Source organism: Thunnus albacares, chromosome 7 (assembly GCF_914725855.1).
Source record: "Thunnus albacares chromosome 7, fThuAlb1.1, whole genome shotgun sequence".
Classification (NCBI taxonomy): Eukaryota; Metazoa; Chordata; class Actinopteri; order Scombriformes; family Scombridae; genus Thunnus; species Thunnus albacares.
The window spans coordinates 20,964,262-20,991,136 of record NC_058112.1 but is presented as its reverse complement, the minus strand read 5'-3'; the positions used below and the strand labels follow the sequence as shown (position 1 = coordinate 20,991,136).

The following is a 26,875-nucleotide window of genomic DNA, read 5'->3' as shown; positions in this document are numbered from 1 at the left end:
TCAAACAGGTAATGCAAATGTTAATGAGTTCAAATTTGCATATCTTTATTTTCCCATGGTTGAAATGTCATTGTTTATGACGCTCTACAATGAAGAATGTCAGTCCTGATGGCCCCCTGATACGTCGTTGGCCATTAAGAGGCCAAAAAAAGAGCAACTGAAGGGGATGGAAGGGAAATAAATAAGGAGCCGTGCTCGAAAGAAAAGAAGAGAAAATTAAGACTTTTACATGCAAATAGATCAAAACTAATTCACACAATCACGCCATCATTGCAGTCCCCAGTAATCAAATTCAATTTTTGATGAATATATTAGCAAGGGGTTGAAAATATGTAAAGGAAAATACAATATTGATGTGACCTGAAAGAAAAAAAGAAAAATATACCTCTTTGGAGATTAAAGTCATGGTTGTCCTTTTACTGTACGACATGCTGTTGTGCATACTACGCCTGCAACACACATTTCAAGCGTTGTTGGCATATTGCTCTTCGTCATGCGCCTGATTTGACATGGCTTAAATAACTATCTTCCTGCCAGTGATTGGCATTCACACAAGAAGGGGTGAGTGGGACTGGGGAGCAGATGGTGACATTCCACATGACCAAACTGATCAATCAGCATGCTGAGACGCAGGTGCAGCGCAGGCGGGCAGCACCACACCATCTATTTCACCATCTACGGGGCACAAACACATGGGCACCAATCGTGGCACCCTGAGGGTCTGCATGCTCCTCTGTCCCGCTGTGCCAAGGTTGATGACATCAGAATTTCCCATCCGCTCTTCCTCAGGACGCCAAGAAAAAGAAGGGAAAAAAAAAAAAACGCTGTATAAAATCTGCAATAACGGCCTGGCCTGAGATAGGTTGTGTAAGTGACGTAAAAGCCAGGGACTCCCATATTTCACCCTGGTACTGAACTGATAAACCAGGAGAAAAAGTAGACAAGCGTACCAACACATTTTGGCCTGAAGAGTGTATTATTTCTTGTATTTAATAGAAGCATTTGAGGGATAAAATGACTTTTTCCTCTCACAATGTTTGACACCATCTAAATGTTAAGGTTTTAGCTTTTACAAAACTTGGTTACTCTAACAGTTGCAATTACTTTCTATTATTGATTCATCTGCTGATAATTTTCTTGATTATAAAATGCAAAAATGCCAATTATGTTGATTGTTTTGTCCAAAAAATTGTCAAAAAACACAAAGATATTCTGTTTTCTATCATACACAATGGAGAAAAATCGACATAACAGCTGGAACCGTGAAATATTTGATTTTTTTTTTGCCTAAAAATTACTGAAACTATGAAAAATTATCAAAATAGTTAGCAATTAATTTTCTGTCGATTGACTAATTGATTAATCCACTTATTACTTATTACTTATTTTATTAATCCACATATTGTTGCACGAGTTACTTTTCTATCCATTTGAACGACAAATTTCTTGGATGAGCACTCGAGTACTTAAATTAGAAGTAGGTTACCATCAACAGTAGTACAGATAAAAATAGCTTGGTTTATACTGTGTATTAACCGTATGATGTCACTGTGATGGGATTATGTCTGGATTTACCAATCCTGACCCCTGTAAAAAATTTACATTGGCATGTTTTAAATTTCAAGACCAGTAGATTTTCTTTATGATAAAGCAATTAAAAGCCATTCATACAGGAAATATCTGTAAATAATCCCACTAGAGTACACGTCAGTGAAGGCATCTTCAGGGCAAACAGGCCTACTAAATGTGTACGGAGGTAAATGGGTTGGATGTGGTGTTTGATACCTGCTGGCGTGACTCTGTGCTGAGGATCTACTGTATCTTCGGGATAAGACCTGGACACAGCAAGCTGATCTTATAGTCTGGCATGAGTGCTTTAAGAAGTGGGGGTTGTAAGAGGATTGGAGCAGCCATGGAGTGCACGTGAGAGCCAGACTCACCGACCTCTGCACCACCGGTGACCTCGCTGTCCCACATTCGCCAGCACCTACAATACAAGAAGAGGACAGGTGGCTTTAGGTCAATGCCAGCATAACGTTTGACCTGCTTGATTTCCAGAAAAAACGTCCCATGAAATCAAAACTCAAACAAACAAAATGAGTCTTTAAGGCAATAAAATTCAGTGTATCTGCTACACTTTAAGCTACAACATACAACAAAAGCTACAGTGCACCAGATGGTCTTTGTCTTTATATATCTCACTATCATTTACTATTATTTATTTATTTAAGTGTTCAATGTACGTTGTGTTATAGTTTTTCTCTAAAAAGCAAGATTATTTATAAAATCCTAAATCAAATCATGCAGGCAGACAACTGTATCAGAAGTAAGCTACACTGAGCAGATATTGTTACCATCATATGATATGACCACAAAAATGGCAGCAACTTTGGTGGAGGAGGAGTGTTGTGTAAATCTTAACATTTGGAGGAATGAGCAAGGGCAAAGACTGCTGAGATGAAACCTTCCAACCCAAATCAGAAGTGACAGGAGATTGACAGTAAAATAAATCAGTCCAGAATAGCCAGCAACCGAAGGTCAGAAATAGAGTGAGAAAACAATGACTAACAAGGAAACAACATTTTCTTGAGATTTAGACGAAGTGTCACTGCTCCACACCTCCGGTGTTGTTAACAAGTCAGCAAATGACAAGGTTTGATGGATGTGTGTGATGCGTTATGGAAATCATCATCATAATTCAACTATATGCATGTTCAGTCTATACATATGAGCAAATATTTTACAATTTGAGAGCTCATTCCCAAAATACCCACTAACATCTCCACACACCTTAATAAATGAATAATCTAACTGTATAACTTCACATCACAGGACTTCTATTTTACTCCAATTTATGGCTTTAAGGTGTGAAAAAGAAACACAAAAGCTAAACAGGCCTGAGCAAATATTCACATTTTATCAGTTTATTAGCTTTTGATATGTATTGAATGAATTATGGATTAATGTTTTATTTGAATGTCGCTAAACTCACCTACAAAATGCTGCATGTTCTGCACACAAGCTAAACAGGAAGAGTAGAATATAAAATATATAAAACATGACATATATAATATGAATCTTTTGCTCCATTGTTGCTCCATGCTGACCTCGTGTCTCACCTCTCATGGCTCCCTCATCATTTGTTCACTAACTGTGAGGTTTGGGCCTTTTTCGTGCACAATCAGCTCATAGCTGCACTACATGACTCATTATTTGTTTATGATGCTCCCAAAGCACTTTACTGTTGTCAAAGATCAGACAAACATCAACACAGCAACATTTACTGTATGTACTGCTGTGATTAATACCTCATATTTCTTTTATAAAATAAGCAACCAGTGAAATTTCAGCTTGTTCATTTCATTTTCAAAAGCTAATCATCTGAAGTTGGTTCAATACAGAATTCAGGGTATGTAAAAAAAAAAAAAAAAAAAAAAAGTGAAAAGTTCTCCTGGTCAAACCCTTTCTCCTAAAATGCATAACTGTCAGGGAAAGTGTGTGACCACAACACCAAAACCTAAACTCCAGTGTCTTTGTCATTAATATGCTGCTGCTTTTCTTTATCAAACAACCTCAGTTTGCTTCTTAATGGTGATACTGGCATTTAAATACTGACTCCGGGAATAATATATTTACTGTGGTACAATAATATGTGTATTATTTATATCCAGTAAGTATGAAAACACTCACAACCAATCGAACAATTATCAACTGAAAATAAAGTCAGGTTTCCACAGCATGATTAGCGCCAAATAAAATTCGACCCTTTTCTAACCCACTTTTCAATGGACTAAGTTATTGTTTTGAGAATAGAATTTATTGATCTAATTTCTGAACATTAGGAACGATGTTAGTCAGAAAGTGCTTAATTGTTAATACTTTTCAGAAACTTTACCAACTTTATCAATCATGTGGCTTCATGGGACACCTGAAGATGCTGATTATGAACTGGTTCAAACCTGTCCAGGGACTTTTGTTACATTTTTCTCTCCCTTGTTTCTTGTCATCTTTCTGCTACAGTCCATTAAAGTCCTCATATTTATCTTATTGCACTGTATAAGATTATAAAGTCAAATTATTGAAGACACATTTTAAAGCTTTACCATGATCAGATCACAGTTGCTTGACACACCAATGCAAAACAAACTGGGTTTTAAATATTGAGAAACATTCATAAAGAACAATGTGTGGTTTCTTCTTGAGGTGCGAGCAGGTCATGCTGGTGAGTATAAGGTAGCTGAGTGACTTAAACCTGTTTCTGATTGGAGGGTGTCACAACTGAACCTGTTCTCCTTAGCCTCCTGCAGAGACATGTCAGCACTTACGCACTCAGTTCTTAACATAGATAAGGAAACCAACCGGTAGTCTGCAGTTTTAAGTAGGTCTAAGTAGACCCTGATGTCTGACCTGCAGGGTCTCACACTACACACAAACACACTCTACACACTTAAAGGATCAAGCTGAGCAACCAAAGACAAGTGGTTTAAAGACAGACAAGTTACTGTATACTGCTGCATGCATGCTATTTCCATGTCTGCGAGTCTATTGCTGTCTTGCATTATGTTTCATGACCATGGTGTCAGTGGAGCAGTGGAGTAACTTTACCTGTTTCCATCAACAGATGGCAGTATAAAATAAGTCAAGATCAAATTATTTATTTAGGTCTTGTTTTTCTTGACCTGGTGACTTCATTTTTCACACGAATATTTTCACGCAGAAGGATCTTTAGGTCATTTTTTAAAATTATTTGTAGCTCATAATATCCATGATAATCAAATATATCCCGACATGTGTGCAATAAATGTGATTTATAGCATGTGATGTGACATAATGGGAGGTTATATTTATATCTGGTGCAGACAGTCTCAATTCAATTCATCTCTCTCTCTCTGGTTATTTTTCTCTCCGCCAACTATGTCTCAGATTACAGCCGAAGGAAAAAATAGTAAACTGTGTGATGAGCAAAGAAAATCTTGAGACAATCTGTCTGTGTGGCCTCTGCTGGTGTTTCAGCATTTTCCCACCGAAAGCCTGATCACATAATCATTCGATTAACAAAAAATAAAATAAAATAAGCATATTGGTATTTATGGGGATCAATACGCGCGCTGGTAAATGACCGGTTTATATGGTGAGGTGATATCATCCTGGCTGTTTACCCGTCATTGTCACTATCTGATCAAACAGCTTCCTGCAGCAGCGCCGCCGCCGGCTGACAGCGGAACTACAGCGAACCAATCAGCGTCAAGTGAGCCTCAATCAAAGACTCATGTCCGGTCAACGTTTTCACACTAAAAAGCCACAACCAATTATAGAAAATAACAGGACGAATGTGCAGCATTGTGTAAAGGTTTTTAAGGCACTTTAGATGGTTAGATTCTGATCCACGAAGCAACACCATCAGAGAGGCGACTGATGGACCACCAGGCTCAGAGACAGCTTCATCCCACAAGACTGTCGAGCTCTCAAGCTCACTGAACACTTTACTTCTGCACTGATAGACTTTATACTTCTATATATACTGTTCACAAGGCCACCACATCAGTATGTACATTTTCTACCATAGTATTATACTCTATTTCATCCAAGTCTGCCTTAAAACAACAGTCAGGTGCCCAAATGAACATGTTTTTCTTGCTGTAATCATTCCTCTTGTTCATACTGACCATTAAAATATCCCCTCCAACTGTGTTTACATTGTAAGTGATGGCAGACTAAATCTTATATCCTGGTTTTGAGCAAAAATATAAGTTCATCTGAAGATAATATGAGGTGTCAGCAGTCCGAGTTAGTGGATTTCTGAATGGAAAGTGTCTCGACTGACAGTGTACTCCTGTTCAGCTGCAGTGGAAGGATCGTAACAAAAAGAGGGAATTTGGCACTAAAAAGACTTCTACTTTGAAAGATATTGAATTGATTTGAGTCATTTGGATGGCTGAAGCCTCATATTATCTTCAAATCAACTTTTAAATACCTTTTTGCACAGAGGGAGTCTTGTGGATTTTGGCCCCAATCACTTACATTTTAAGTGCTCCAGTATGAATGGGAAGAATTATTACAGCAAGAAAAATATGTTTCAGTGTTCATTTGGGTTCCTGACTGTTGTTTTAAGACAGACTTGAAAACTGTGAACCAACCCTTTAAAGCCCCCCTCCACTCAAAAATGTGTTTTTCTTCTTATTCTTACAGTTGGATGTTTGAGCTTCACTGTGCAGAATGATATATGTGCAGAGTTTGACACTAAACGTCTGTTTTCACATTCATCTGCTAAGAGTGGAAAGTTTCTCTGTGCTCACCAAACTAAATCAAACCAGACTTCCTGCATGTAAGAAGGTTTTTTTAAATCCAAGTCATATTTATTCACATTTGACGTTTGCTCTTCTTCTTGTTGGAGCAAATCTGTACAAGTTGACAGCATACTGGTGAGTATCCACAATGTTAAAGAAAATCTAAGTTAAAGAGGCATGAAGTATGCGACTTACACACACATGATACAGAAACTTGAAGCCTCCAGTGCATAAACACTGATTATGGACTTTAAGGTGAAGTAGGAGACATCTTGTGATGAAATATGCCTTTTATTTTGGGGGTAGTGGAGAGTGGGGAGTGACACGCAAAAAGTGACACACAGCCGGATTCAAACCAGGGACATTGCGGTTATATGTCATGTGTTTTAACCAGTCGGCTACCAGGGAATGCCAATTCTGGATTTTTTTAAATGAGGTTACTGTACTTTTTTTGTTTTTTGAGGAAAAAACATGTTAGACACATATTATTATTCCAAGCCAGGTATTTCATTTATACATATATATCTTTCAGTGTATTAGGACAATGTCAAACTCTGCAGATACACCATTCTGCACAGTGACGCTCAAACATCCACCTGAAGGAACAAGAAGAAAAACACAAGCTTATGCTTTTTTATTGTGAAGGCAGCCTCTGCTGAACTTCCGGCCGTGCGTGCTACCTGTGTGTAACCTGACGCACGCAGCTCGTCTGTAGCTGCTGCTGGCTGCTGCAGGCGTGCTATTTGCGGCAGCGGAGAGACCTCTGCGAAATGCCTTTTGTATGCCCGGGTGTTTTTTTTTTTTTTTTCTCCCCCTTGTGTTTTTGTGTTTCGGGTCAGCTCACAGTGTTCGTAGCCATGCTCTGTGGAGGATTCAGCGGGCTGTCCTAGCTGACTGAGCCGCTCCAGCAGCGGTAGGTCCGGTGCAGTGCACAGCCGGGGATGAGGCCTACTTGTTAAAGCTCCCCCACCACCCCTCCATCGTGATGGCTGATGATCAACAACAACCTGGTCAGAAGCCTGCCTCGGGATTAGGCTCTCTTCCAGCGCTGGTGCCGGGACTCCAGGGCCCCGAGGCCAACGCGTTACAGTTCAAAATCAAGAATTCAATTTGGTAAGGATGGAAACGGTCCTCCAGCAGCCACACTGTCCCTTTTCGCTAGCCTCATAATTAGCGTCTCTTAGCAGGGAGGCAGTGTGCTGCACAAAGAGTGCAGAGCAACACGCGGATATTTACCTGAAATGCGACAGCAGAGAGGAAAACCACATTGTCCGGTGTCCTGTTTGTGCCTTAATAACACGATAACGTCGCGCTACTTGCAGCACAAGCAGCTACAATCATTAGCATCGAGCCACAGGAGGCCATGTTATATAGATGACACCCAATCCACCGGTGGTGCTGATGCTCATGATGACAGGTGTCAAACCAGGCAGCTCCTCAACACCCTTATTATTGTTATTATTATCGTTATTATTATAGTCATGTGTTTCTCGTTCGTTTTTATCTTTATTTCGGTTTTAATTTTTGTTTTCAATTCAGTTAAGACCCCAGAGTGGGTTTACTCGTTTCAGTTTAGCCTTTATTGTTAAAAAATGTTTAATTTTAGTTTAGTTTTATTAGATTCAGTACTAGTTTTAGGTGGGGCTGGGCGATATATCAATATTATATCGATATTATATTGATATCGTGATATGTGACTAGATATCATAGGTTTTGGATATTGCAATATCATAATATGACAGAAGTGTTTTCTTTTCCTGGTTTCAAAAGGCTTCATTACAGTAAAATGATGTAATTTTCTGAACTCACCAGACTGTTCTAGCTCTTCTATTATTTTCATTTACCCACTTAGTTATTACATCCACATTATTAATGATTATTTATCAAAAATCTCATTGTGTAAATATTATGTGAAAGCACCAATAGTCATCCCTACAATATTGTTGCAGTATCAATGTTGAGGTATTTGGTCAAAAATATTATCAAATAGATACTTGATTTTGTCTATTTTTTCGCCCAGCCCTAGTTTTAGGTTGTTTTTTGTATTATTATAGTAAGGGGGGTATTTGTCAGGGGCAGGATTGAGGAAGTTCAGAATAGGTGTTACAAACACAACGGCGTGTGAAGGCAGTAGATTCACAGTCATGTCGACGTCCCAGCCTCAATAAACTTGCGACAAGGCCTCCTCACGCTAGTTGCGTTGACAAATTTGACCAAATTGACAAAGATTAATACTAAATCATTTTCTGTAAATTTTTATTGTATTTTAATGAGTTTTTTAAGTACACGTCGTTTCAGTAAGTTTTCGTTTTTTTGGGTTTTTTTTTAAAGTCTAGTTTTCATTTTTTATTTAAATTTTTTTCACACCTTGTTTTAGACTTTAGTTTGAGTAACTGTAATAACTGCGCTCCACACACACACACACACACACACACACACTCACAGATTTACTGCTGGTTATAATGAAAGATGTGGGTGATGTGAAAATGAAAATGTTTTACTTACTGCGGCTTCAGAAAGTATTCAGACAATTTCAGTGTGATCTCTCATCACAGTGTGGTTAAAGGAGATTAAGATATACTAAACTACCTGACATTTTGTTATCTACAATCTACCTACATATCATGACACACTGTTGATGTGGAAATATTCAGATACCTTCACTTTTTGCACACTTAACTGTGTTAAAGATGCCTTTTTAAAATGGGTTACATGTACCTTCTTTTTTTTTTTTTTTTGCAATGAACCTACACAGAATAACACGTTATGACAAAGTGAAAACACCTTTTAGAGGTTTTTGCAAATGTTTTAAGAATCAAAAAACGAAATATCTCATTTACATAAGTATTCAGTCTCTTTGCTAGTCTCAGCTGCATCAAAGGATGCACCTGCTGTGATTATCCTTGAGATATCTCCAGGGCTGTGTCCAAAATTATTTCCTATATTCTACACAGTGCTCTGTATACTACTTTGTCATCTTAACGCTTGTTATTTTCTTTATGTTGTATATGTTTTTAACGCTGTAGCACTTTGAGATTCAATCCGAATGGAAAGTGCAGTACAAATTAAATGCATTAATATTATTATTATTACTGTATTCTTAATGAAAAATCTGGCTATTCTATAGTGCCCTAAAAAAACCCACAATAGACATTTTTCACAGTTTGACAGCAAGAAAAACACAAGTGTAAATTGTGACATGAATGGTGGACAAATTCCATTTAGCTGCTTCAGTTTAAGGGTCCTGGTACACCGTCACACTGTCAAAGCTTACTGGGATACTTGAACGGAGCAGAACAATCGTTAATGTTATTTGTAACACCTGTGCGTTTCCTGCCATGACAAGTTAAAATATCTGCTGTGGAAAAAAAGGCCTATTGAGGGAAAATAGTAGTGTCTGTGGCATGTTCTCCACTTCCTGTTAACAATCCCAATTTACTGATTTCACAAAAATTAGAGCACTATATATATATATTAGACACCATATCTGTCACTGGTATCCAGAATCTCAATGTACTGCTCAATGTACCCTCCAGGGAGTGATTTCAGGCACAGCCTAGAACTTGATTGGAGTTTACCTGTGACAAATTCAATTGATTGGACATGATTTATACAGCACACATCTGTGTATAGCCGGTTTATGAAGGTATATGACTGCACACCTGGAGTTTAAGAGGAAAAAGATGATCTGATAAGACAAAATGTTACTGTTTGGCCTGAACTCCGAGCTCTATGTCTGATAACACAGTACCATCCCTTCAGTGAATCTTTGGCATTGGTGGCAGCATCATATATGGGGGTACGTCTCAGAATTGAGGGAAGAAAACCTGCTCCAGAGAGCACACGACCTCAGACCAGGGTGAAGGTTCACTTCCTAGGACGACATACAGCCACCACAACACTGGAGTGGCTTTGGGATAAATGTCCTTGAATGACCCGGCAGAAACCTGGACCTGAACCCCAAAAAACATCTGTGGAGAAACTTGAAGACGGCAGTTCAGACGTACATATTAGGACTTGATGATGTAAATGCTGCCAAAATACTGAATACTTGTGTTGGAGATTTTAATTTTTTTCGCTTTGTCATTATGGATTATTGATTACCATAAAAGAACATTATATCCATCTTGAATTATATCTGTAACACATTTAAGTGTGCAAAAAGCGAAGGTGTCTGAATACTTTCCACAGTCACTGTATATCATGATGTCTAAATGTTGTCTCGATTTCAATCACGTTTTACAGCACGATGATAAAAAAATTAAACTTCTGACATTTTAAATTCATTCGAGTGTTATAGACGTTGTTGGAATAATGCTTAGTAGTTTTCATCACGGTTGTTCAGGGCTGAAATTAATGATTATTTTCTTTTTCTTTTCTTTAATGAATCATTTAGTCTCTAAAATGAAAAAAGTGAATGTTGATCTTCAAATTGCGTCATATCTGAGAAGCTGGAACCTGTGAATGTTTGGCTTTTTTTTTTCTTGGAAAATTACTTCAATGATTCACTCGTTATAAAAATAGTGCAACTCATTTTCTGTTGGTCGAGTATCTGATTAATTGTTTCGTTGCTACACTTGTGGGTTATGGTTCAAGATATTAAGAAATCCATGTTTTAAAAAGCCAATGGAAGATGATAATTAATATCGATGCCCTCGTGTGACCCGACTCTTTCTGGTAGTCATGTCCGTTTTGTCATTTTTTTGTTCATTACAAACAAACAGGGCAACAGACAAAGCAAATCAATTTGACCCAAACTAAATCAAACCAAAATCCTGCATGTTAGAAGGTTTTTTTTTAATTCAAGTCATATTTATTTACATTCTGTCTTTTTCTCTCTTTCTTATTGTAGCAAATCTGTACAATCAAAAGTGGACAGCATATTGGTGAGTATCCACGATGTCAACGCCAAATCAGTTATTAATGTTGTTTGTTGGATCATGACTACAGGTGTGCAGCTCACTGTAGCTTTTGAAGAACGAATATCTTAGACCCTGTTTACACTGGGTTTTAAAGTGCGTCACAGGTGATCGGATCACAGTTGGACGACACTAAATACAAGAGTAAACGACCACCAAGACGCGTTGTGATCTGATCACTCAAACCACTTGCTACAGTGGCCTGGGACGCATTTTACCACATAGCTTTTGTAGTGTAAACGCAAATGCCAACTGGTCAGTTGGACACCTTGGAGACGCATGATAGACACAAGGTGTGAACAGCAGTGTGTCTCGACTGTCCACTTGTGTTCAGATCACTGAAATGCATTTTAAAACCAAGTGTAAACAGCATCTTAAAGTTGTGTATTTCATTCTTATAGCCTGATGAAGTGGCTCAGAGATCCTATAAAATACTTAAATTTGATGCTTACATTTTATTTACATTACAATAATAGATTAAAAATACGTTTTTACTATTATAACAATGAAATATGTACTATGTGGAAGGGTTTCATTATATTCATTATACATATCAACCTGGCATGTGTAAAATGTAACATATCTTTGCCCCTGTGTTTATTAATTAATGTAGGCTAGTCCATTGAGTAAATTAATTTGTAATTACTTTGAGTGAGTGAAGCTCCTTCTCATCGGGTCTCTTTTCGGAGTGAATACACACTTGGTTTTATTTTATCTGAGCTGAGCTTGTTTGCAGCAACAAAGTCACATCAGTGACATCAAAGCTACATGAGAACGCTTTGTCTATTTTTTTTTTTTTTTTTTTTGTCGCCTATAAAAAAAAAAATACAGTCTATTAATGTCAGTATTTTGTTGGCAGATTTAGGGAGGCAGGTTTAGTCCCTTTGATGATGAGTCCTGGAAAAATATCCACTGTAAGGCAGCTCTGATGCTTACATGTGGACATAGTCGCACACAAACTGGATGCTTACATGCTTTGTTAAAAGAGTGTATTCAAGTATAAACTTAAAATTGTCTAAAAGACCTCCTTTACATCTGTCACATCTGGATTGTGTCTAAATATGGATGGGGGCTTAAATATGATGAAAACTCGACTCTACAATAATGCGCATATCATGTATAGGTAAGAAGACAAAATATTATACCAGCAATAGTAATATACAGCGGTGAGTGATATGGATACAGTCTATGCCCATATATGTCATTTTATACAACAACAATGAACATTTTCTAGAAATTCAAATGAGAAACCATTTATAGCTAAAATAACCAGATTAAAATGTTTAAACGTTAAATTCAATATTACTATAAACCAATGGTGTACTTATACAACCAGACATATTACCACAGTATAACCAGTGTGGAAAAAATATCACAATTGACAAATTGTGTTAAAAAAATAAAAAATTTTGATCTCACATGTAAATCTTGCACAGTCAGTATTTTTTTGCCGCATGTATGGATGACATTTTCAGAAAAGGAATATATATTTGGCTCAAACAAGCACAGGAGCAACTCAAACTGCATTTAATGGTACAATTTTATGGCCTTAGATACTAGAATTTAAATGTTATGTCTGTTTTGTAATGCCGTTGTTTATGAAACAGAAGCTGCAATAAACATCTGTATGGTGGTGCTTGATTAGCTTATAATATATAAAAATCAACCAGGATACATGCTAATGTCAGATGTAAAGGCCAAAATAGGATTCAAAGGGATTGTGCAAAAGAAGTAAATTAATTAAGGCTCTGTGTGAGCAGAGAAGGACTCAGACAGGTAATTCACTCTGTACTTGTTTGTAGCAATGGAGTGTAGTAAATAGCGTTTTCATTCATTGCTCATTGGCTGACAGATCTCACCTCATTCATTCAAGTATCGGTTCCCCTAGCAACAAAGAGACAAATAGAAAAGGAAGAGATGAGATGAATCCATTCTTAGAAACCAATTGAAAAGCAGTCGGAGTGGAATTGATAGTAAGATGTGCGACTGTCATACCTGTGTAGTGTTTTCAAATCGACGCTAAATTCGGAACTTGTTTCCCTTAATTTTCAACGTACGAAAAAATTATACCTGAGATAAGAGATTTCTGTTTCTGTTTGGGGAAAAATGTGAAAACCTGAAGCTATCAGACTGCATTTTTTACTAACTATGTTTTGAATGATTGTTGTCGTTTTTTTTTTGACCTTGTCGTCTTTGATATTTTGTTTTTACAGCAAGATGTTGAGAAGTTTACAGACATCGAAAAACTCTACCTCTACCTTAAGTTGCCTTCTGGTCCCAGCAGTGGCAATGATAAAAGGTATTGATCCTCGTCTATTTCTCACACACACACACATACACACACACACACACACACTTAAGTTTTCCACTTTGCTCCTTGGCGTTTTTGTTTTTTTTGTCTCGCACACACGGCTGCTTTGTTGTGGCTCTCATTACATTTTTGGCACCGTTGTCTCATTGCTTGTCAAAAACGATCCACTGGCTACTTCACAGACACAATTTCGGCTAATAGCTTCTAAAAAAAAAAAAAAAATTAAATTACAACTCTCAAGCCTTTTGTTTTATTTTGCTTTGTGATATTTTTCGGGGGGTTGTGGTTTTTTTGGCCTCGTGTGAAAGTATCACTCTTTCATTTCAGCTGTATGATTGATTATCATTATGAAGCAAAACACTGATCTATGTAGATTTTTGCTATACCTAGCTGTCTGTGTTTCATTTGTTTCCCCATATCTATTCATCACCCCAACCCCCCAATTCTGCCCATTTGGACTGAGAATGAGAGGGGGTCCTCCACTCCTGGATTATGGTATTAAAGTTTCTGTATTAACAAGAAATGATGCGTACCAGTCAAGGACAATTCCCAGTGACCAGATTTCTTTTTTTTTCTCTCATGCTCCATCTCAGTGATCAGAGTTCCATGTCGTCAAGCCGTACTCAACAGATGTATGCATTCAACTGGATACGGAATCACCTAGAAGAGCACCCAGAGACTTCCCTCCCAAAGCAAGAGGTGTATGATGAATACAAGTGAGTGTGTGGGGGGCCACCAGGGCAGGTGAAGGGTAGCAGAAGAGGGGACATCATTGTTTATTCCAGTGTGATCTACTGATATATGCTTAAACGTAGAGTCTTATGAAGGTTTCTCTTCTTTTGCAGGAGCTATTGTGACAATCTCGGCTACAATCCACTGAGTGCAGCAGACTTCGGAAAGATCATGAAGAATGTCTTTCCTAACATGAAGGCACGTCGACTGGGCATGAGGGGCAAATCCAAATATCCTTTTAATTCTGACAAACCTCTCAACAAAGTCTTATTTTGTCTTTGCTTCGATGTCTGCGTGCAGTTTGGTTGATGCTGTTTCTTGATTACATCGATGTGGCAGATCATGGATCTGTGCTGCTTTGACATTGTGTACCGTTAACCATAATAAACATCTCCACATTCTCTTATATAACTTTACATATGAATTTCATGGAATAGAGACGTCAGTCAAAGAAATAAACTCCCCTGTTAGGTTTTAATAAGTTTCTAGTCATCAGCTAAACTGGTGGCACATGTTATAAACTTTTTCAATTGTGTCTTAAAACAACAGTCAGGTGCCCGACTGAACAATAAAACATGTTTTTCTTGCCGTAATCATTCCTCCTTTTCATACTGACCATTGAACGATGCCCCCTAATGCAATTTCTATGTAAATGACAGGGACAAAATCCACAGTCCTCCTTTCATGCAAAAATGTATTTAAATGTTGATCTGAAGGTTATATGAAGCTTGAGCCGTCCAAATTAGTGGTTTACTATTGTTCCACCACAGCTCAACAGAGAAATGCTGTCCGGGGAAGAGCAGAGAGTGAATTATGTTGAATTATGTGACCATAATTTTGGAAATCATTCTCTTAATTTGACGATGTCAGACTGCTGATGCCTCATATAAGCTTAAGATAATCTTTTAAATGCATTTTTGCACAAAACCACAAAATTTGGACTGTGGATTTTAATCTCCCATCTCTTACACTACAAGTGCATTATGAAGGAGTCTTTTAATAGCCATTGTGAACAGGAGGAATGATTACAGCGAGGAAAACCTGTTTCAATGTTCTGGGCACCTGACCTGTTGTTGTAAGACAGACTTGAAAAATTGTGGACCTTTCCTGTAATATTCCAGTTGACTCAACCATTACCAGAATTGGCAACCGTTAACATAATAATTCTGTTAATGTATTTTTTGTTTATTACTTTCAAATAGAAAACTCTACAGACGTTGGAGTCTTTATATGGGATTCAATAACTTCACTTATTTTTCAAAGTGTTAAATCCCATTATTAAGAAGTTCAGGATGCATGTAAATCAGTTTGCGTATTGATGGTCAGTGATCATAAAAGTTCAGCCGTTGCCAACTTTTCTTGGCCAAAAAGATAGTTAACTGTCCGTTTCCATGGTCACAAAGCTTACAGCAAATTACTAGACCTCTGGTGATTTATTGCCTGTGTTGTTCACAGTGTAAATTTTGGGTTTTGCTCTCGTAACAGCGGATGATGTGTTTTGTCTTCATCTCATCAAGAATGTGGCCACATGCAGCCCAGCTGGGAATGTGGTCTCCGAATGTGGTCTGAGTGATCGGATCTCAATCCGTCCTCAATGCGTCTCGGATGCGTTTACACCTGTATTTAGAGCTGTCCGCTTGAGATCGGATCACCCGAGACGGATGTTAATGCCAGGTGTAAACAGGGCCTAAAATTAATATGAATAATGCAGATGAAGAGGCACATATATCAAGAATGTCCCTGTGAGAAATCTAACCCCGTAAAATAATGTACAGTTTTTTGACAAAGCATTAGAGCTAGACTTCAGAAATCGACCAGGCCAGTATCAGCTGATATTAGTTTATTGCAGATATATCTTTATGTACGTGTCAGCTGATAAGTAACAAGAAATTGCGACACAGAAATGCCCAAAGTAGGTTTGAGGTCTTTTAGAAACAGTGACTCTGTTACATAGTTTGTCCACCAGAGAGCACTCAGGAGTTGATTTTGAAAATGTCCTGCTCAGCATGTGTCTTGGTCACGATTTAAAAAAAAAAAAAAAAAAATCAAAGGGATCTGTATCAAGCTTTTGGCCAATATTTTGCTGTCTGTTTTTTTTTTTTTTTTTCATATTCCCAAAGATCTGTTTCGGCCTTAAAAATCCAGTATTGGTGAAGCTACGTTAATCATGTCAGGTGATGAAGTGATTCCTCTTGCAAACGTCAGGTCTAAATACTACATAATATTGTATTTTTTATAGTTATTAATGAACATGTTTGCAAAAAATGAGGTTTTAGAGGCAGTTTAAAACCATGTTGTATTGTGGTAAGTTCATCTTTGAAAAGCTATAAACCACTTTTGCCTAAAGACTGCTGCTGGCAGGTTATCAAAGCCAACAGTTGGAAATCCATGCCACGGAGCTGAAAAACTGTTTGGCTTTGGAGTAAGTTTTTCTTTTTATTTACTATTTCTGGCAGACCTTCTGAGCAGGGAACTGCTCGCTTGAAGCAAAGACTAGCAGAGGATAGATTAAAGACACAATTTCACAAAAGGATTTGCCAGGACTCAACATAAGACCAGCACCAGCGTATTATAACCATTTCTGTACTGAGACTGATCATGTTTTAAAAACCTTAACTCCTTCTTACATACTGTTATAGCGGGTTAAGGAAGAAAGCTTTTGTTCACATGCCGTCCTTACCCAACCTGGATCTGCAGAAATCTGGTGATGGGGTAAGTTACATTTTAGAAGACTTATATGAAGTATATACTATATGTAGTCAGATATAGACTTCTTTTCAAGTTTTCCAGTGCTCATGTTCCTGCTGCTCCGCTCTGTTCTGTCTGACTGTAGTGTGAGCTGATGGAGGCGTCAGGCCAGTCTCCGAGCGCTGAAGATGAAATGCGATCTGCAGCCTGCGGTCTGGTGTGCGAGTGGGCCCAAAAGGTCCTGAGTCGTCAGTTTGACAACGTGGAGGATCTGGCGCGCTTTCTGCTCAATAGCCACTACATTGGTACTAAGTCCATGGCTGCACTCACTGTTATGACCGGAACATCCACAGGTAACGATATCCTCTGATCTGCTGGTGTGGTAGTTTTACTGTTGTGTGTTTATCAATGTGTTTTGTGAAGTATTGTGCTGTACGTGATAGTCGGCAACAACGTACGTTGTTGTTTTTTGATGGATATTTTAAGTTGGGAAGAACAGTGTGTTCTAAAAAATATAATTTGTTGGTTATTTTAGTGTTTATTTGCCTCATGATGATCATTTGCAAGACATTTAATTAGTTTTCTTGGTGTTATCCTGCAAATATTCTTAACTTTTTACATGTTTTTTCACAAAACTGTCTTAAATTAGTATGGAGGTGATGAAAACTTAAACAGGGGAATTCAGCCTGTAAACTGAGTCATGTTTGAACCACCCTCATTAAGCAATTGTTGCCTAAAATGTTGAGAGAATAACCATAGTAGTGTGTGTGAGAGAAGTTCCTTATTTTCATGTTTTTAGTGGACCCTGAGCACTGTGAATTTGAAAGATGTTAAAAATACATCATATATTCCAGGATATTTGTAATCACACTGTGTACTGTACATCAACAGCCAGATGTTGATCTGAGGCAGCTGCCATTAACCACAAATTTAAACTAGCCTCAAGTCAAGCAGGTACAGTTCTTCTACACTTCCTAAAATAGGAGTATCATCAACAATTTATGCAGATGTCATCATGTTGTCATCACAATCACCCTCTTGTTTGAGGTCTTGAAATTGGGAATTCTTTATCAGTGAATAATGGTTACTTAAACAACACCTATAAACAAAAAATACAAACAAAAAACAAAAGTTTTTTTTAAATAATCATCAGTTTGGCCAGATGAGATAATATTGGAGGAAGCAGAGGAACAACACCCATTTTATATACCAAGTTCAACAATGTACTCATAAACCAAGATCAAATTTAGGGCTATATGATATAGTTTAAATAAATGAATATAATCATAAATATTTCCAATATTTATGTATATCACAACATGGGTTAGGTTTTTACATCTTAAACCTTTTCCAGGTTTAAAATACTGTTAGTATTATTGATACTATTCATAATAATTTTCTTGCCTGTAGGTGGCATAGACCTTCTCAAACTGCTGCTATATGCTTAGTTTACATGATTCTCATCAGTTTACACTGTGTGTCCTTGTAAAACTCAACACTTTGAATTTTTCCTCTTTCGCCAGGAACAAAGACACCAACTCCAGCCTCAGCGTTTGTGCCCACAGCTGAGGCAAACTCTTTCCAGCCCCAGGTGAAGACCCTGCCCTCTCCCTCTGTTGATGCAAAGCAGCAACTGCAGCGCAAGATCCAGAAGAAGCAGCAGGAGCAGAAGCTCCACTCACCCTTACCCATCGAGACCCAGGTCAAGAGAGCGGAGGCCAGTACACCAGGTCCCACCATCCCCTGTGGCAGCCCTGCTCTGCTCTCCCCTCAGCCCACCATAGGCATTGTAGTAGCAGCTGTTCCCAGCCCTGTCACGGTATGTGGCTTTCAAAGCAAAGATACAGAACTTTCTCCAGTCAACCCACAGAGTTGTATTCAGTCTCGTTATTGATGAATGTGACTAATCGTAATGTTATGTTATGACTGTTTTTCTCCCAGGTACAGAGAAGCAGGCAGTTAATGACCTCGCCCAGCCCTGTGGGGACAGCAGAGGGGAAAGTGTTGCCTGTGAACTTTCAAGTGGTGACTCAGTCTCTTAAACAGTCCCCCAAAGCTCCCCAGAATATCTCAGCTAGTCCTGTGGGTGACCGGCTGGCACGACACGGTACCCGGTACGCTCAGATCCTGCCCAAGCCCTCTGCCACCAGTGCCATCACACTGCGCTCACCCCCCACCCTGCTCATCACCAACAGCCCCATAAAAACTGTGATGCCTACTCCCCACGTCAGCTCAGTCAATGTGGTGAAGATGACGGCCATCGCTCTGGCTCCCAGCAGCAGCACCACGACTGTGCGACCTGCCTCGGCAGGTGTGAGTACAACTGCTGCTTCGGACGATTCCCAACATTTAAACAGTTTGAGCTCAGCTGCCCTTCAGTCTCCTGCAATCAGACCCAGTGCTCCAGCCTCCACCCTGACCCTCTCCACTGACACCAAAGTGGTGTCTGAAGCTGGAAATGACAATAACCCCACTGCTGGGGCAGAGAAAACTGCTGTTGGGGCCAAAGAGGAGAGAGTGGCAAAGTTCAGGGCTGCCAGTGAACCAAGCTTCCTGGTCAAGTGTTCTCCGGGACCAGACAAAGTGGCAAGGATAAAAAGTGACCCCACATCCCCTCCCACTTCGGTAGCTGTAGCTGGGACTCAGGACAGCAATAACAGTAACTGCCATGACAGTACTTTGTACTTGACTGTTGATAATCAGAACTCCAATGGCAACACGTCATCCAGTGGCCCCTCCGCTGTTACCCCAACATCGAAAGATCCCTGCACAGATGCCAAGAGCCCCAGGAAGCGCACAGTCCCTGCCGGGGAGTCCCATGTGATTCCTGTGAAGAGGGTGTTTATCTCCCAGCAGCCACTGGCTGTAGTTGACAATCCCAAACCTGGAGTCAGTGCTGCAGTGAAGAGGATCCCCCGACCGGGAACCCCCGCCAGACCAGAGAGCGCCCCCTGCAAAGTGACTGTGAAACACACCTCCATAGGGCCCACACAGATCCTTGCACTCTCCGACTCACCCATCACACACACTGAGGGCTCCCAAACTGTTGTCAAACCCCAGGCCTTGGTGGTGAAGCACGAAGGCCACTCCCTCAGCACTGACACCAGCACTGCAGCAGCTGGAAACAACACATCCGATCAGGTGTTGCTACAGCAGATCACCGGGGACCCTCGTGCCATACCAGCCAACTCAGGAGCACACGAAGCCTCTGTGATGAGTGACTTAAAGAGCACAATATGGGAGGAGGGACAGCTTGATGAGCTTCGGAAGCAGGCGTTTGCTCAGCAGATACCAGCTGAACACAAACAAACCCCTACAGACCAACTTTCAATTATAGCTCAACCCCCCGAGGCCTCAGGCCAACTCACCCTCACACAGGAGATGGTTGACTTTGCAGGTTCTCAGCCCAACATGGACTACTTCCCGTTCAATGATGACGACATGACCCAGGACAGCATCGTGGAGGAGCTTGTGCAAATGGAGGAGCAGATGAAGCTGAAGGGTCTGTTTAGTAGTTGTGTTGACGTGTCTCTACAAGGCCAGTCGGCCAGCAATCAAGGCTCTATCCTCAATGCTCACCAGGCTGGCACTACCTTCTACCATTCTGCCCACAGCAGCACCACCCCCGTCCAAACTCCCACTCCGACACCGACACCAACCCCGACACCCACCCCAACCTCTGAAATGACACTTGGGCACAGCCTGACAAGAGAGAGCCCCTGCTCGCGCATGGCTCCCATCACTCCTGTGGATGGAGCCATGGGTCGCCACACCCCCATCAGTACACCACTGTCCAACTGCAGCAGCAGCGTCCCCCCGAGCCCGGTGGAGTGCAGGAACCCTTTCGCGTTCACTCCCATTAACTCGAGCATGACAGGTTATCATGACGCCAGTATTGTCTCCAGCAGCCCTGTCAAGCCCATGCAAAGGCCCATGGCAACGCATCCTGACAAGGCCAAACTGGAGTGGATCAACAACCGCTATAACAGCAACTCTGGAGGTCCTTTGTCCAACCATAGCATAGGTATTCTGCCCAGCTACCAAGACCTGGTAGATGACCAGTTTCGTAAACCACATGCATTTGCAATTCCAGGCCAGTCATTTCAGGCCCAGCCGAGGCAGGATGCTGCTCACTTTGGTCGTTTGACGCCCATTTCCCCGGTGCAGCAGCAGCAACAACAACAGCAGCAGCAGCAGCAGCAACAGCAGCAACAACAACAACAACAACAACAACAGCAACAGCAACAACAGCAGCAGCAGCAGCTGGTAACAGGTGTGACTACTCCCACTAAGCAGGAGAGCTTTGCTGTGCCCGCACCGTTAGACAACAAGGCTTCAACGTCATCCGCGTCCAGTACTTTCCGTTGCCGCAGTGTTAGCCCTGCAGTGCGCCAGAGGAACTTCAGCGGTAACACCGGCCCTCCAACAACCACCACTAACACCACCACCACCACCCGAGCCGTCGTCTCGCCCTTTAACTCCCCCATCACCTCTGAGGTTCTTAGCATCCTGTCTAACAGCCAGACGGTGAGCTCTGTCCACAGCATGGTCCAGCGTAGCCAGTCTGTACCTCTGAACATCATGATGCAGAGTGAAATGTTGCCTGTGCAGGGTCAGAGTAACACCGCCAAAATCACCAATGTTCTTCTCAGCAAGATGGAGGCTGACGGGGATGACTCTGTCCGTGGCCTGGGGATAAACAACCTCCCCTCTAACTACACGGCCCGTATGAACCTCACACAGATCCTGGAGACAACTCCTGGCTTCGCTGGAGGAACTCCCCACCAGACTCAGCTGCCTGTCAGCTCCAGCCCTGCTGCCTTCGAGCTCCAGCAGCATGGCTACCTCACCACTGGCAGTGGAGAACAAGTGACTTTCTCCACTGGGGACAGCCAAGCACAAGCGGGTACTGGTGAGCAAGACCAGCAGCAGCAGCAGCAACAGCTCCAGGAGAATCCTGTGCAGACGCAACCACAGCTCCTCCTTCAGAGCACACAGCAGCAGGAGGTGGAGGACGAGCAGCAACAGCTGGATTTCAACAACACTGTCAAGGACTTGTTGGGGGACGATGGCCTAAACCCCAGCTCCCAGTTGGTCGGTCAGGTAGCTTCGGAGCTCAACGCTGTGGCGTCCGACTTCTCGAACGACATCAGACTGACCTCAGATCTGTCCAGTAGCATCACTGACCTTAACACATTGGACACCAATCTGCTGTTTGACCCTAATCAACAGCAGGAACAATATGAAGACTCAACACTGGAAGAACTGAAAAACGACCCACTTTTTCAGCAGATATGCAGTGATACTGTGAACTCTGGTTTTGACTGGCTAGAAAGCAAAGACCAGCCTACTACAGTGGAGATGCTGGGCTAATGTTATCTTTTATTCTGTATGATTTCTGTTCTGTGTTGTTTGTTTGGTGCGTATGTAGTATATCTGTTTTTAATCTCTAGTTTGTTGGGATTTGTCTGGACTTTGCCATTTGTTCTGTTAAAAGTGCCAGGCTTACCAGAAAATCTCTCCTACTGACGTTTAGTTACTTCTCTCCTTTTTCATTTGTCACCCAGAGTTTCAGTACTTAACCACTTTTCTCCCTCATCTGAAATCAGAGATGTAAGCATTTCAAGTAAAAAGTGTGAGTACTTGGTGGCAGCATGCACTTACAAAGAGCAGATTTGTATGGTATGAACATTAAGAGAAACATAATCTTCCATGTTATAACCAATCAATAATGCAATATTTGTATTTAATGAACTTAATGAAAGTGAGATGGGTAGGAAATTTGGCACAAAAGACTTCACCAAAAAAAAAAACATATGCTGTTGTATACTATTTTCAGTGTGTGCAGTTCAAGTTCAACCAAATGGAGACAATATTGGGATTGCAGTATATGCACATAATAGTTGTAGGACATTTGCCTGCCATATCTGAATATTAAAAAGGGTAGCATCTTATGCTATCAGGTGCTGAATTTATGACATAATCTTTATACTTTATCATATACCAAATCAGTGGAAAACTGATTCACATCTGAGCATTGTTCAAGAGTGAAATTTTCTTAAAGCCTATACTTCTTGTACTGTTTAATATCTTATAAAGGGAGTAGATGAATCAGTAGTGAGAAGATGGGAATTCAGGCCACTTTGTGGACTATACATTGAAAGGAATCAACAACTGGCTGCCTTATTCCTTAAGTCCAAGGCCTTATGCCATCTTTAGAGAGACTGTATATAGTATAATGTTAAGATATCTTCAGAACCATCCAGAGCTTCATCATATCAAGGCAGCTGTTACTCTGATATTTTCAGTACTATTTCTTATTCTGTTTTTGTTTTGCAGTGTTACAGTATAGATGCGTATTGTATAGGCTAACGACTACACTGTGTGTGCCCTTATCAGTGATGGATGGAATTTGATATGCTGTCATTTCATGAAAACCATGGCAGGCACACTTTCAGTCATGAGATTTGGTTTTTTTTGGCATGCTATACTCCCAGTTTGGATAAGAATATCAATGGTATGGAGAAGGCTTAGTTACATAGAAGGCCAGAGGCTGAAATGTATGTTTCGATGTCACCTTGAGATCAAGAGGAAATGAAATTATTATGTTTGTGGGGATCCAGCCTTATTTCCATACCAAAGATGATCTGTTTGAATAACATAAGAGATTATTACACATAGAGACACTCCTAGTAAACATTAACAACAACGGGAATCGGGCAGCCTCGGAGATATAAAAGAGTTTTATTGCATTTGAGGAAAAGGATTAAGTTGCATAAATCTTATGTACAGTATGTAAATTTGTGAAATGGTCACTGTCCTATGTTTTATAGGTAACCATGGACCTGAAAGCATGTTGAAACCATCACTGCTAGCCAGGTAGGCTATGTGATACAGTAGGATGCTTGCTTGAGTTTTTGGCTATTGTCAATGTTGTATAAGTCATGTTTAAGCTCCATCTGTAAATAGGATAGATACATAGAGATTTGATGTATCAAGACACTATATTATGGCCATTATTCTAGCTAAGTATGTGCCATTTAAAAGAAAAAAAAAGCTTAACAGATCTATAGTCGGCAAGATACTGTATGTTGTGTGTTACATTTCTGGCTCAATGTGTCGTAAAAGTAATGCTGTCTGGTCTCGCTTGCTGATTTTTATTTTACTTTTTTCTATTCAAAGATAATAGGTCTCTGCAGTTGCAGAAGTGATGTGTGCTTTGAGCAGGATCAATAGCATGGTATATTGAGAAAAAAAAAGTTGTGATACTGTTAGCTGGTTGCAAACATCTCTGTGACAGACATTGTGCTCAAAGCCTTTCAGCAGACACTGGAAAAAATCAATTACTCATGTTTCAACAAACTTTGGAGGTTCACATTATTGCACTAAATTTTTATGACACATGGCTTTGCCACATCTTTATGGACAAATGTAATGATGGATGCCCGCAAAAAAAAAAGAAAAAAAATATTTTTTATGACAAGATGAGTAAAGAAATTAACTGAATTGTCAGAAAATGACTAATTGTCTTGTAGCAAAATGTGCATTAATCTCAGTGAGATACACATTTCTTACTCATTCTCATACATGAGAATATAAAGCATTGAGGGAAAAAAAGTTAAGATAACCTTTTAAAACCTACATGCTCATTATGTTGATAAATGATTGTACGCACGCATGTGTGATGACTTCTGTTGTACTTTGTATTCTTGGTAAACCACTGTCTTCTGTGATTTGGGCAGGTTCTGTTAACCAGACTGGCAGTGCTAGTTTCATGAGTTACATTACTTTTATTGTGTGCTGTTTACTAAGTTAATGTTGTTCTATATGTTATGTTGATGACTGTTTTCTGTCGATTTTACATATGACTTATTTTGCAAAAAATGCATTTGTGAAGAAATTTTACATTTTCTCTTAATTTTTTCTTTAACAATAAGGCACTGATATTTGAATTTGAATGAAGGAAATGCACCTCTTATGAGTACAGGAGCTCCATCAAGCAGTGACTCTGATTCTTTACCTTTGACTGACCCAGAACCAACTCTGTTTGACTATCTTGTCCATTTCTACCAGTAGAAGAAAAAAACCCTCCTCTGTGATGTTGTCTGGTGTACTGCTTAATGTACAGTAGCTTGTTAATATTGCAAACGCGTTGTTTCTTTTTTCAATGGAAAGTACTCACTGGTGAGATTTTTAAAGTGGTTTTAAAAGCCAATAAACTTTTTTAAAGAATGTTCTTGTGTGTTTCAGTAGTGATGATTTTGTATTTTATTGCAGTGAATTTAAAAAAGAAAAAAAAAAGTGTCAAATAACGAGAAAGTAAACCTGCAGGGCACGGTCATTGTAGCTGAATTAAGTCCTAGGAGACATTGTTAGTTTAATTGGTTGATTATTAAGCTTTGCACATTTTTACATGAGGTGTTATTGTCAGTATTATTATAATGTTACAGGCTAACAAAGTGTTTTTAGAAAAGAAAATGTAGGATTTGTCTCTGATAAACAACTTACAAGACAAGCTATCTCCAGTTTATGACATATTGGTATTGATTTTTGTAGACATGCTAATGCTGATGTTTTTTTCCTTTTGGTCCATCACCGCACACTTTTAATATTTTAACAGTCAAGTCTATGCAAAAGCAAAACCTTTCTATCACCCTCATGGCACGAGGTTAGAGGTCATGACAAATGACCTCTAAGGTCACTGTGGGGGATGCCTCTCCTAGAGACGAGCTCCGACCAATCAAAGCCCGGTCCGGCGGTCTTCTGCTCTGCTTTCCCAGGGCCTCGTGATATTCATAACATGTTAATGACCTTAAGCCTATTGATCACGGCCAAACAGCCTAACCTTTAGCCATGTGGAGCCCAGCGGTAACCTCAACACCACAACATTTGGCAAGATGAGTCGACAGATTTCACAATGAACGTGAGATCACGTGCCCTTTTTGTATACAACAAACCAGTTGACAAAAATGTAAAACTATAGTTAAAATGAGGAAACAATACAAAATCCTCTTTTGTTTATTCTACGCACTGACATAAACATCTTGCCATCCTTTTCACAGCTAAAATCATCACCGGAGGGTTTGTGAGAGTGGAGAAAACATCCTTTGGTGTCCAAAAAAATAAATTGTTTGCCTTTTTTTTTGGTAACTGATGCATGTTGATAACTGTCATGTGAACACGGTAACACACTCACAGTTAATAACCATTCGTGACTGATAAACTATAACATACTGTAAGTGTGTGTCCTAATTAAGAAAATGTTGTTTACGTTACACAATAGTAGATGCTAGTGTTTCTCCTGAAAACAGAATCATATATAAAATAACCTGAAAATCTAAACTATTGAGTAAACAAATTATAGGATGCTATTAACCTGATAATTGGTTTTTAGTCATAAATTATGACTATAAGGCTTCAGATGATTAAATCAATAGTTAGCTCTAATCAATATATAATTACACTCCACTCTCCTCATTTGATGGGATATTGAAGTGTGGACGTTCCTGTTTGTGGCAGAAATCCCTTAAAATCATTACACAAACATCCATAGACATTGTTGAGAGTAAGATTTATATAATATGTTTTGAAAACACAACATTTCCCAGTTTGCATGTGACGACTGCAGGTACCTGTGTGCGTTTGTGTGTGTGTCTGTGTGAGCACAGCTGGAGCCCATTGTATTGCTACTGAATGAGAGCTGGGAGATGGCAGGGTCATTGTCATAAGGCACGGTCACTGGATCAATATCTGAATTCATTAGGCAGCTGACTTGCAGCCATCAATATCTTCTCATAATCACCAGGTTCTGTGGTAGCAGCAGATGTTGTTCAGTGTGACCTTATTACCAGTGGCCCTTGGTAGCAGATAATTCACTTTGTTCATCTTATTTTTATTGTCTCAAATATCTGATAAACAGAGAAGAAGAGCTCACTGGA

General features: G+C 39.8%; 1 protein-coding gene and 1 long non-coding RNA gene across 3 annotated transcripts; one reads left to right on the top strand and one right to left on the bottom strand.

The window, feature by feature from the left end:
• On the bottom strand, positions 1 to 8,053 carry LOC122985486. The gene is made up of 3 exons (XR_006404129.1): positions 7,524 to 8,053; positions 1,786 to 1,987; positions 1 to 784 (listed from the first exon to the last, which is right to left on the bottom strand). It is a non-coding gene; the product is annotated as an uncharacterized LOC122985486 (long non-coding RNA).
• Positions 6,957 to 25,173, top strand: LOC122985483 (DNA-binding protein RFX7). Of its 2 annotated transcripts, XM_044356186.1 has the most exons (10): positions 6,957 to 7,400; positions 11,140 to 11,173; positions 13,420 to 13,505; positions 13,974 to 14,012; positions 14,111 to 14,233; positions 14,363 to 14,479; positions 16,877 to 16,961; positions 17,083 to 17,290; positions 18,461 to 18,756; positions 18,879 to 25,173. In XM_044356186.1, exons 1-10 carry the CDS (start codon positions 7,273 to 7,275, stop codon positions 22,308 to 22,310), a joined length of 4,548 nt encoding a protein of 1,515 aa, XP_044212121.1. In that variant the 5' UTR covers positions 6,957 to 7,272; the 3' UTR covers positions 22,311 to 25,173. The 2 variants fall into 2 exon arrangements, with proteins under 2 accessions (XP_044212121.1, XP_044212122.1); XM_044356187.1 differs by lacking the exon at positions 13,974 to 14,012.
• The last annotated feature ends 1,702 nt before the right edge of the window (positions 25,174 to 26,875 follow it).